Raw genomic sequence first — 12,615 nt, forward strand, 5'->3', positions numbered from 1 at the left:
CACCTTTTATCACAAAGTATTTATTGAACAAAAATAACAGTAAAAATGATACATATATGAAAGTTGAATGAAGATTTGCAGTCATAGAAAAGATGTGTACAAAGAGACCAACGTTTAGGTTACAGATCTATAAAACTTTACCATACATAGCATTTTAACACTGATCAAGCAAACATATAAAAAGGGGGAAACAAAGTTATTTCTTACGTTTTTTGAAACCTATTTTCTGACTAAAATAATTGTTTAAAAAAACAAACCAACCAACCCAACACACAGAATGAGTCAGAGCTATAAGTGTTATACTTCAATACCTCCATTTCTCTATTTGTGTTATAGTGAGTTTTTTGATCCATCGAAAATTATTGTATTTTTCCATTTCTAATAAGTGGAGCTAGAGTGTATGTTAATCATAGTATTTGGAGGAAGGGAGTTCAAGAATCAGATTTACATTCAACATTTACATTTAAAATAATATTTTTGGTTGAGGTTTTTGCACATTGACTTAGTTTCTCTGTGAGAATCTTGAATTTGAGGTGTGCTCTTATCTGACAAAACAGGGGTTTTTTTTTAATGCTCTTTTTTTGTTTTTTTCTACCTAACATACAGCTTTGGACCAGTAGTTACCTATAGCTAGGCATGGGGAACTAGAACTGGACTGAGCACCAATCATTGTTCTACCTTTAATGAACTATGTAGCCTTAGGCAACTCCCACTTCTCCTGTGCAGTTGTCCTTACCTGGAAATGGTGGTTGGATGCATTCTCAAAGGCCTCTTCTAACATTTTATGTTTGGTGAATACCAGTCCCCTGGACCAGCTTTTATTTTAAATGTACAGAATTATCCTTAGCCTATAAGGGAGTGACAGTAGTGTCTATTTGGAGATTTTTGGAACCAGGCCCATTATTTTATATTCAAAGATGCATATTGGAGTGTTTGGATTTTTTTCCTCAGATAAGGGCATACATCCCCAAACACAGAGATGCTCAATTCCAATTGAAAATCTCACTTTGTAAGTGTCAAAACAAAATTTTAGATTTCCTGAAAATTCAAGAAATATTTGTTTTGGCAACCTTTATTTTTTACCCTTTCTCATAATCCCTGCCATTTAATGCCTCATTTGGATCAATGAATTATTTAGCCACATTTCAAATTGGTTTCTGTTACAGTTAAGGATGATAATTAACTTAATCTTGAATTGGAAGCACTGGGCACTTTCCAGTTCTTTTATCTTACATTAGAACTTTACTACTTCATATACAGAGTGGCACTGTAGACTAGTGCCTGGTGATTTTTTGAAGGAACAGAAAATATGTTTCTATTATCATTGCTCTAAACTACACTGCACAGAAGAATTTACTGCTGAGTATTCCAAATTGTTATATAATCAGTTCAGTTCCACAATGATGAGGCTCCTGAAGAATTTTATATTTCTTTGATCAGTTTTCCTTCATTCTCACCATAAACAGTAATACATAAAGCAGTGTATCCTACACCTCTCAATTTCCACAAGCAAGGCTATACCTATACACATGAAGACACCTGGTGTTACAAAATTGTTTCTACAAAATTGTTTCTTTGTTATTTGTATTCATCACCAGTCTGTGAACCTCTTCCAAAGCATAGGATTTTTAAATGTTAATTATAGTTTCAGGGGTTTAGAGAAACCCTAACATAATGATACAGTAAATGCATCAGAGAGGTATGATTCTCTATGGAAAACTGGGAGAACCAGGTTAATTTTTTTAAACAAGAATGTGCTAAACTAGGAAATATTCCAGGGGCATGTATAGAGTGAACTTTATAGCTTTTCCAGCTCAGGTTTTTGTTTGGAAGGAGTCTAAAAGATTGTAAACAGGAAGCTAGCCTTTCAACGTTCATTTCTCAAAAAATGCACTTTAGAATATTTTCTTTTATGAAAGTTTATTGTCTAAATATGGCTTAGTTTTTTTCTTATAAAAACATTACTTGGACATTATATTCACTGAATTTCAGTTCAAAAGAGGTCCTAAGGCAATTCTCATACAGTTGAAAGCAAAAAAGAATATGAATCTGCTTTCATTATTGTCTACTTGTGAAAAATAATGAAATTCCACTAGAGAGCTGTTTGATACTAATTTTTGTCTTTCAATTTCTCTTAATACTAAAAAATATATAAATCATTTACATTAAACTAAATGCAAAGGAAGGCACAGCTGGTTATAGTGTATATAAGCACAGTTCAGCATATGCAGAATTAAAGAGGAAAAAAGCTTCACATCCTTATTAGTTACATTGAAAACCATTAAGAAAAGTTCTTCACTGTCAACAGTGTTCAACACTTAAGAGCTAAGAAGATATAAAAAACAAAAACATTAAAATTCACTTAATGCAAAACAGATTTTCATATATACTTGAATATAAAAACGTTTTTAAAATGGTAACATAAATCTAGACCATCCATGTTATGAAAAGTGCAAACCAAATTAACAGACGGGTTTCACAACGTCCTTCTCATGACACAGGTAAACTAGCCCATGGGGACAAATTTGTTTCATCAGTTAATGAGTCTTTAATTGTGGCCAGATGTCATCAGGATTTCTGAGAGTTCGAAGAAAGCAGTACTGGAGAAGCAGCTCTGTCCAGACTGGGGATTGGCACTGGCATGTGGCCATTAAGCAGTGTCGGGAACTGTAGTGGACAAAAGATTTTTTAAAATAGTTATTGCAAATCCATCGGGAAGACCTGAGTTCTTTACATTCCTAGACAGACCACAGTGGATCAGTTCTCTCATCACCCCTGTGATTGATAGAGGTCAGTTGCCAATCATTTTACAGAATGTGTGATTGGAAGATGACAATGAAATCAAGGGTTACATACAGCAAACAGAGGCTAAGGCTTAGGAAATGTCCCTAATTATTTTATGTGCCTAGGCTACTAGAAAAAAATATGTACTTTATATGTTGCTAAAGTATGTTCTAATACTATTTCTAAAAGATTCCAATCTACTCAGAATGATAATTTGCTTTAAATATTAAGAAAAATTAATTTTGAAAACCAGGAAACTGACTCTTTGCATGTAAATCAGTAACTTCTCATACTGTATTTTGAAATTGGCTGTCAGTTTTCCAGAGTACTACAATGATGCTTCTCGGTAACTGTTAAAAATGAGGAAGGTTCTTATCTTTAAAGATATTATTTTCTAAATCTTTTAAGTATTCTTTCTAATTAAAATGATAAACAATATCAAACTGAGTAGAGAGATCACCCATAAGTGCCAAAACTTAAGGACTAAAGTTAATTTGTCTTGTTGGTAACTAGGATGATAAATAGGACAAAGGTATATGATTTGATACCTTTCAGGTCTAAAATACAGCAGCTATACTCCCATTTCATTTTAACGAAATAATTAAAGACCTTTTAAAACTGTTGGAAACTAGGTTTTCATTGTCCAGGATGCTGTGTGTCACAATGCTCCTCTCCTGGGCTGTCTTCTAGTTTAATTCCTATTTAGTCTAGATAAGCTAAATGTTAAACTTCACTTCATCAGTAAGTGTCAAACTACAGAGCCAGGCATGTGTTAGAAGTACAATATTTGTAGAACAAGTAAATATATTTTTGCAATTTTCAGACTATTTCAGTAATTGTTATGTGTCTAGTCCCTTACAGTTTATCAGTGGTTGTCATTTCATTTGATATCTAGAGCCTATAAAAGTTCGGTTATCCCCATTTCATGGATGAGAAAAACGGATTTCAGTTAAGTTCTGTTTGGCTGAAGGTCATAGCTTAGAAGCAGTAAAGCCAAGTTTAAACTCTGACTGAAGGATACTGTGCTTTCTGTACCAAACTGCCCAACTTATTTTTGTCAGGGGTTGGGGGATGGTGCTCTTTAATTACTATTCCAGTTTCTTTAATGGTTATATTCAAGGTTTTTGTATCTTTCCTGACACTTGGAATTTTAATGTTACATAGAATTTTATCCATTTCAGCTGGGTTATCAAGTCTATTTGCATTTAGCTTATATTCTTTTTATTTAAGGCATGCTCCTAACTATTCCCATTAAGAGTGAACATTGGAAGAAGAGCAGATTTTGAATTTTCATTCTTTGAGTTTATTTACATCTTCTCTCAGTTTTTGTCCATCTTATTGGTATTTTCAAAAGAATCAGCTTTGGTTTTGTTACTGATTTCTGTCCTGTGCTCTTTATTTCTATACACTCAGTTGTCATAGTTTCTTCTTGGTTAGCCTGGCTTTTCTGACATATTTCATAGTCCTCTTTATTGCCCCACCCCCCCCCAAATCATCCACACACAGTCCCTTTTCTTAAATTACAGCATTCCCCAACTTTTGTCCTCAGCCTTCCTTTCTCCTATACTGGACTCAACAAACATTTCCTGATGTCAGTTAGATATCCCCACCAATGCCGCTTCCCCACTCACTCTTACGTCAAGAAGAGTGGTGTTAAGGAGCTCAACCCTAAACATGAATCAGGGCTCTGCCACTTATTAACATGTGATCTTGGGTAAGTTGAGCAACATCTCTGGGCCTTAGTTATCTTTTCTTTTTCTCGTGAAATTGGTTATATTTTCAAATAGAACTACTGGGACTATTAAATAAAAAGCCATGAAAAAGTGTGCTTAGAACAATGTCTGGCATACAGCAGCCCTCAAAAAAATGGTAACTGTTGTTATCAATAGCATTCCCAGTCTTCTGATCACTGAGTAATCCTTGCCTCTTCCTAATTTTCACTACCTACTTCTTACACTCAACTAAGTCATCCTCTCAATTTTACCTCTGGAATGTCTTCTAAATATACTACTGTTTTCAACTGTTCTTATCTAAAAGATGATTCTTCCCTCAGAATTTGGAATAGTATAAATTTCCTCATGTTTTCCTGCCCCTTACGCTTTCTCTTCTGTCCTTTCTCCACACTGTGATATCAGCGCTATCTTTCTAAAATAGAGATGTTATGCTATTTCCAGCTTAGAAAGCCTTCCATGGTTATCACTTAACAACTCCTTGGTATGCTATTCAAATCCCACAGCTGCTTTTCCAACCAGTCTCCTATCACCCAGTTCCTTCCAGAACAGACTATGTACTTTCATATCCAAATGATACAGATCTATTCATTTAGAATATACTTTGCCAAAATCCTGTCCCGTCTTCCTAGCTCAGGTGACACTTCTGCCTTGGAGCTTCTGTCCAGTCCCCAGCTGGAAAGAGCTACTCCTATTGGGTTCCTGTAGCACTTCGTTTACACATCTATTATTCACATATTGTATATCCCCACAGTCCCTGCCTCAGAGCATTGCAAATATTTGCTGGGTTAGATTTGTTGAATTAAAAATTACAGAAAACATTCTCAATTGAAAATTACCTTGTTTCAAGATATAGCTGTACCGACTAGGTGTATTCCAAATCTGATCAAAATCTGTTTCAGAAGTGGAACAGACATCCTAAAGACAAGCTTAAAATGCTAAACAGTCCAGTTGTAACCCATCTCTATTTATAAATCCAGGTTGTATATTTAGATTTAGCACAATGTCTTTGGCATCTCTCTCTTCACTAAAACGTGTCTAGATTCCAAAGCATACCTCTTCTAGAAAGGGTGATATATCTTCACTCTCCTTCCCTTAAAATTTTCAGTATCTGCTCTCAATTACTATAGTAATATCAGGGGACCTTCTGTGGCAGAACCCCTCAGCTCTGTCAACTGTTACCCTAAGGATTCTGATCTTTTCTGATCATCATAGCAGGAAATCTGCCAGCATCATTTAAAACTTACTATAGGCCAAGTCTAATTTGTTTCCTCCTCTAACACATTCACATAGCATATGTGATAGAGGCTTGCTATTTTTAAAGAAACTTATTTTCATTAGTTTAAAAAGGGGCACTGTTGATAGTAATCTGAATTCTGAAACCCATCATTTGAAATGTCTTAATTATTAAAAATCAAATTCTTCTTCTTCGTCTTACCATGTTGTTTACCATTTTCAAAACTGCTAATTTCAGCTTTCACCAGCTCAATGCTCTTATCATAGGAAGAGTAATAATACTCTAAAAGGTACAAAATTGTTTTTCCTTAGTCTCGTGGATCCCAATCCCAAAAAGAGGGCCCAAGGCCATGCGACCTGTCAGCCATCCAAACCTGGTTGCACTTTCCTTTTCAGGAATTGTTTTGCATGGTTCCAGGAGAAGAGGACAGGTCCAGTTTGTGAAATCAAAATTCTGAGCAGGTAGCCTTTAAATGCAGCATTTCTTCTGCAGAATTCTAAATGTCAATTAGGAACCGCTGGTCCTCAGTGGTTCTCAAAGTGTGGTTCCTGGAGCAGCAGCATCACTAGGAACTTGAAAGAATGTTTTTATCAGGCCCCATCCTAGGCCTTCTGAATCAGAAATGGGGGGTGGGGCTCAGCAAACTGCATTTTAACCCACCCTCCAGCTGATTCTGTTGCACGTTAACTTTGAGGACCACTGGTCTACAGTAGTGACTGAAGAGGAGGGATATGCCGATCTCCCAATTCCCAGAGCTCCTGATACCCTACTAATGTGTAGAATCACTATGGACACGAACCACTGTTCCTGTTGGGAGTAACGGGCTGGAAAAGGTTTAGTGTCTAAGGCAAGAGATCTCAAAGAACTCCCAACCAGCAGTTCTCCATGGCTTCCTTCGGAGGTCACCAAGCCCTGCACCAGTCAGGTGGCAGAATTCCCAGTAAGGAGGGAAGTAAGAGTCCGTTCATTATTCACAAGTATCTAGGGAAGCCTAGAGAGGCCCTGTGTTAGGTTCTAGGATTAGAGAGTAGTATTACAGTCCCTACCGCCATGGAGCTGGCTGTACGTATGCACCATACAACTAACTCCTTTCTGCTCTACTCGGGAACTCTCTGCTGCTCCCATCTGGACACTTCCAGGAAATAAGGTCTGTTAGTTCCCCCACCAAAAGATTACTAATCTAATCTAAAACTTGCCTAATACTGCACTTGCTCACTGGTTTTTGCTCACTATTTCTAGTTTTTGTTTCCTTGCCTGAGTTAAAATGGCTAAGAATCACCACATTGGCTGTGCCTGACCATATCCTCAGTTTCTTGTGATGAGACGAAGGGCCAGGAAGAGAAACCTGATTACTCCAGGGATATAGTCACATCATGACACCCTACCTCAACCCTATTAGGAAACCAGAGAAGCAAGATAGTAATCAAAACCTCTTTAGCTCCACCTTTCTCCCAATGAGACCCTAAATACCAGCATGTACAGCCCATGGCACAGAAGTAGATATTAAACTTGACAAGCAAAATGAACAACTCAGAAAAGCACTGGAGGCCTGATCTTTTCAACACTTAACTTTCTTAGACATCTCTTGATGAATGCTGAGGCATCCATTCCTTAGTCAGCCAGTGATACTTACTGTGTGCCAAGAAATGTGCTAGATGCCAGGCGCACACCACAGCAAACAAGATGGCCTCTTGAGGGCCCACAGTTTAGTGGGGAGATTGCGAGATGAATACAAAGTGGCAAGCGCTAGATGCAACGAGAGCAAAAGAACCACAACTAACTTGGGGTAAGCCATGTTGGGGGGCGGGGGCAGACGTGGGATGCAGGGTGAATGAGAAAGACCAGGCTAGAATCAGGTCAAGAGGGGGTTTGTACTTTATCCAGTTTCGCTTCATCCTATCCCTAGGATCCCTCCTATACTACATTCACATATTCAAACAGTGACATCTTGGTCACTGAGTAATTACTTGGTCACCAAGTAATCTTGGAGAGTAATCCTCTCCAAGAGGAAATACTGATTTCCACACAATAGCAAGTGATGCTACTGCAGGATTCTAGTGTGGGAATGACTAATGAATGTGCTTACCTAGTACAGGGAGTTTTACAAGATAAAACAGCGGAGGCTTAATTCATTTTTAACCAAATGACCTGGAAGCTTTTTTTTTTTTTTGGAACAAGAACTTGATTCTGATTCATAGAATTATGCAGGTAACTTTTCTATTACAGTTTGGAGAAGCTGTTCACTATTTTTCAATTTATTTTGTGATGTCACTATGTTGACTAATAGATTAGTATTTATTTATATATTTTTATTTGTATGTATTAGTATTAGTCTTTTATGAGATTTTATAAAATACAATTAAAAATTTTTTTTCCTTAATAAGTTTCCAGTTTTCATAGTCAGTGAAAATATCCAAAACACTTCAAGAACTAACTGTTCTATTTATGGGTATCTGACGTGAGAACTCCACCTCAGTGAAAATACGTGCCTCTGAAGACAGCCTTTTGCAGCCACGTGAACATGAATTCCTTTTGGAAACTTAAACAGTGAGCTCTGCCCTACATTTAGTGAAAATATTACCTTGCAGGATTTACTGGGGAAACACATCCCTTAGAAATTCCACATTTAAAAGTTCGTTTCCAAATGCTCACCTGGAACAGCGTGTTTGGCCCTTGCAGCCGGGCAGGACTCAGTGGAGCAACTGGACTAAGGCTGCTCCAGAAATGTATGCTGGACAGCAGTGGGCTCGGGGTCAGAAGCAATCCATTTGGTGTCTGGGAAAGAAGCACACACACAGTTTTTGATACAGGTACCACCTGACTCCAGCTGTGGTCAGTAGTGTGGCCAGGGGCATTATTAGCCACAAACCAAGAAACAAGCTTCACCATTTTAGGAAAATCTGACAACTTTGTTATTTCTGCAGGGCTGTGCAGCTTAATTTATTTCAATGCTAACTGTATGAGCAATTTTATAAAGGAAGAAAGTATGGAAACGTTACCTTCCTTAAGCATTCTAGTAGAAAACTCAAGTCCCTAGCAACTTTTGTCCAGGTGCTCTTCAATCTCTTCAATCCTCCTCACGCATTAAACAAGATTTATTGTACAAGTAAATGGGATCCCATGAAAGGGGATTTATCTATATTTTTTCTTATCTATATTTTCTTATTTTTCTACAGTGGACATCCATTCCTTTGGCTACACACACACACACATTTTTTAAAGGGCCTCCCAAGCTTCACTTTCCCTATCAACAGCCCTTTAATACTTCAGGATCTGCTGCTAAAATACCCTGTAGCAGCTTCATCAAAAGCTCTGAACTGGGTTTTCCAGATTTCACTCCGGATACGGGGTTCATGAGAATTCATCTCCCTGGCAATGGTTTGGAGGGGGGAAAAAAACAAATCCTTTCTTGTCAGATTGGGTATAAAGCCAGAACTCTGGGCTTCCTGGGAGAGTGCCAAGGATTGCATTTGCTTGCATACACGCAGCAGGAGTCCTGGCCTGCAAGCCAGCCAGAGTGCAGAAGAAACAACACTTACCGCCCCAGCTGGCAAGTCTGCATAGCTTTTATTCTCAGCGGAGCCAAGCGCCCTGGCCAGGGTGGTTTTGTACCTTAGCTGACTAGGAGGGGCCCCTCGGTGGTTCTGTGATGTCGGTAAGGTGCTCTGTGTAGGAAGAACGACAGCAAGGGCGCCAGCATTTCAGATTGCATCATGCTAGATGCTGACGTGCTCTTTTTTCCTAGAAGTGGCCTTAGCAGCTTCGTTCATTATCCAGAACATTTAGCTTAAACCTAAGTTGAAAGGTCTGCTCTGTTCAGTGGAAAGGAGACAAACATCCAAAGGTTCTCAAACAAGCTGCTGAAAAGACTCAAATTATTTGAGTCTTTGGTTCTACAGCATTTCCTACATATTGAATGACCTATGAGGTTACTAGGATAAATACTTGTTTTGGATAAGTTTCCCATTTGTTCTAATTCAAGGCAATTTCACAAACCTGCCAGGCCATCCGGCCTAACGGTTCAGGCTTAGTGTCTCCGCATGGGCTCTGCCAGGGTTCCAATCTCAGAACCACTACTTACTAGCTAGGTAACCTTTCTATGCCTCAGTTTCCTAATCTGCAAGACAGGGAGAAAAATGCCTACTTTTTTGACATTACAGGATTGTTAGGAAGCATAAATGATCTATGTAAAGCTCTTAATATGTGCCTGGAGCAATGCTCAGTAAGTGTTCAGGACTGTTATCATTAGTAATTAATTAAAAGTGTACCTGAGGAACTGCATTTCACCTATTCATGGGAGAAATCCTCAACTGTATATGGAAAAGTACTTAATGTTCTGAAATAGACAAACCAACCTAGTCAGCTGGTGCTTTAAGGTTCCTCTCAGTCATGTTAGGGTCAAGTCCACAGCTCAGGTGACCTGAGAACTAGTATTTGCATGTTACTCTGAATCCAGGTCCCAACCACAGTGTGCCACATTGACATTTACTAACCAATGTGTCCAGGGCCTCCTAGTTTACCTACCAATGAAAGTCTCACAGCTCTAAAGAGACAGTGAATCTGCTAAACTACAAAACATAGCCAGCTCCCTTTCTCTCATCCATGGCCATAAATATATATCCATTTCTTTTTAATCCTCTGAGCAACATACGAGGTGTAGAATATATTTTCATAGTCTAAAATTCATACCCATGTCTGAATTTGAGATGTTTTGCATATTTGTTTCTAAGGGATACAGGATATACTCAGAATACAGTAGCCTTCTGTTTCTCATGTTAAATACATTCGAAATGTCTTCTATAATACATGCAAATAAATACTGTAAAATGACTTCATTCACTCCTCTCCCTCCCATCCCTGTTCTGCCTGAAGATCCTGTGGCCGTAGAGGAAAAAACTGGTTGGTTGCTCTTTTAGGGAAAATTCCTATAAAGCCTGGCCTGGGTTCTCTCTGGTATCATGTGAGCTTTCACAGCCTCTCTCCACAAGCACCTTGAGTCATGGAGGGTAAGCTGAGCCCGAGGTAGAGGCTAAAGAAAGAAGCCACCAGCAAAACGCACGCTTCCTCTTCCTTCACTGAAGAATGTCTTAGCAAATGAGCTCTTCTGAATGGCAGATAGGGACTTATTGATCCTGGCACCTGCCAGGGAAGGGGATGCCCTAGGGCCTAAAGGCAATGGGTGTTCATTTTCAAGGGGAAAGACCCTCCTCTCAGGACCTCGTTTCATCCTGCCCACTCAGTTCTTCTTACACTTAATACTGAGTCTTCTAGAAAGCCCTCATATTTGAGCTAAACCTGGTGAGCGAACATTGTCCAGACACACCCCTCCTGAGTGCCCTCCTCCTGGATCATGCCCTCTGACCATCAAAATGCCCTCCACCTCCTCAAAGGAGATTCCTGATTTCCCCTCAACCAGACGGCACAAACTCACCATCTTCTTTCCAAATCCAGTGTTTATGACACATCCATTTCTATCAACAGGAGCACCATTTACCCACTCAACAAACACTGACCGAGTACACAGTATGTATCAGGCGCCAGAGAAACAATGGTAAAACAAGACACCATCCCTGTACTCACAGCCCTGTCTACAACCCCGTGTCCAGTGTTTATGACACATCCATTTCTATCAACAGGAGCACCATTTATCTACCCACTCAACAAACACTGACCGAGTACATAGTATGTATCAGGCGCCAGAGAAACAATGGTAGAACAAGACACTATCCCTGTACTCACAGCCCTGTCTACGACCCCGCGTCCAGTCACTGAGGCGCAAAATGCCTTCCCCTCACCCCCTGCCACACCCTCTGGGCATGGCCTGTGGACACTTCCTGGAACTGACTCTCCTGTTTACCCCCTCATTTCCAGTCTTGCTGCATCCGAGCCCCTATCAACTTAGGTGGCAGCTGCCTCTGATCTCTCCCTTCCCGTCTGTTCTGAGCACTGCCACTGAATCAGTCCCCTTAAGACACTGTGTTTAGTTTCAGGGAAGAAAAGAGTACAACCTCCCTGGCCATAATTCTAGGTTCCCCCATAGCCTAGTTTCATGTGAAAGCCCCCCCCCGCCCCCCGCGCATGCCCCCACCCCCAGCTTTGGTTGAAGTGTCCTGAGCACCACACGATTCCAACCTACTCGTTCTTCAGCACTCATTCCAGAACTGTCCTGACCACTCAGCCCATGGTCCCCTGGGCTAGAGCCGTTCCACAAGTGATCGCATCTGCTTCTGCAGTTAGTAACCTTCCCTTGACCATCCCCAGCCTCTCTCCTTAGCCCCAACTGCAGCTGGGTGTTTCCTCCTGAATGTCCTTCAGGCTCCTCAAACTCAGCACAGCCCAAACCGGACCTGTAACCTTTCCCCATGAGCTTCTTTCCTTCCATGAAACTCATACTCAACTTCTGGCTCTCCCCTAGCACCTCCACACCCATCACCGAGTCCTGTTGGTGGCAGTCCCTGTGTCCCCCAGAACCATCGCTTTTCGCCTCATGCCACTGTCACAGCCTTAGGTCCTCATTGTCTTTCACCTAGAATTTTACAGTCACATCCTAACTGCTTCCAGCCTCTCCCCTCCCTAATCCACGTCATCAGGACGGTTTCTAAAACACAATTCTCAACTATGTCACTCAGGCTCCATCTTCCACCACTTCCTATACCTTTGGAATGTATCCTCCCCTCTTACTGAACTACTGTTCTGCCCTAGTGCACAAGGCTGTTGCACATCTTTATGCTTTGGCTCAAGGTGTTCCTCTGCCTACAGTGCCCCGTTCACCCCATGTGCCAGATAAATTGCTGCTGATCCTTTAACACCCTGCCCAAGTGTGATCACCCCTTCCACGAACACCTTTTCAACACCCTTCCCCAT

General features: G+C 40.1%; 1 protein-coding gene across 2 annotated transcripts in view; it reads right to left on the reverse strand.

Annotated features, from left to right (window-relative positions):
* ELK3 (ETS transcription factor ELK3) overlaps positions 1 to 12,615 on the reverse strand; it is a 69,754-nt gene continuing 57,139 nt past the window's right edge. Inside the window, exons 4-5 of one of the 2 annotated variants that reach the window (XM_060164974.1) lie at positions 8,404 to 8,526; positions 1 to 2,667 (exon numbers count right to left, since the gene is read on the reverse strand). In XM_060164974.1, coding sequence (XP_060020957.1) covers positions 2,569 to 2,667; positions 8,404 to 8,526 — 222 coding nt within the window. In that variant the 3' untranslated portion in view covers positions 1 to 2,568. The remainder of the gene's footprint in view (positions 2,668 to 8,403; positions 8,527 to 12,615) is intronic. The other variant, XM_060164975.1, reaches the window with a different exon arrangement.

Source organism: Lagenorhynchus albirostris, chromosome 11 (genome assembly GCF_949774975.1).
Source record: "Lagenorhynchus albirostris chromosome 11, mLagAlb1.1, whole genome shotgun sequence".
NCBI lineage: Eukaryota > Metazoa > Chordata > Mammalia > Artiodactyla > Delphinidae > Lagenorhynchus > Lagenorhynchus albirostris.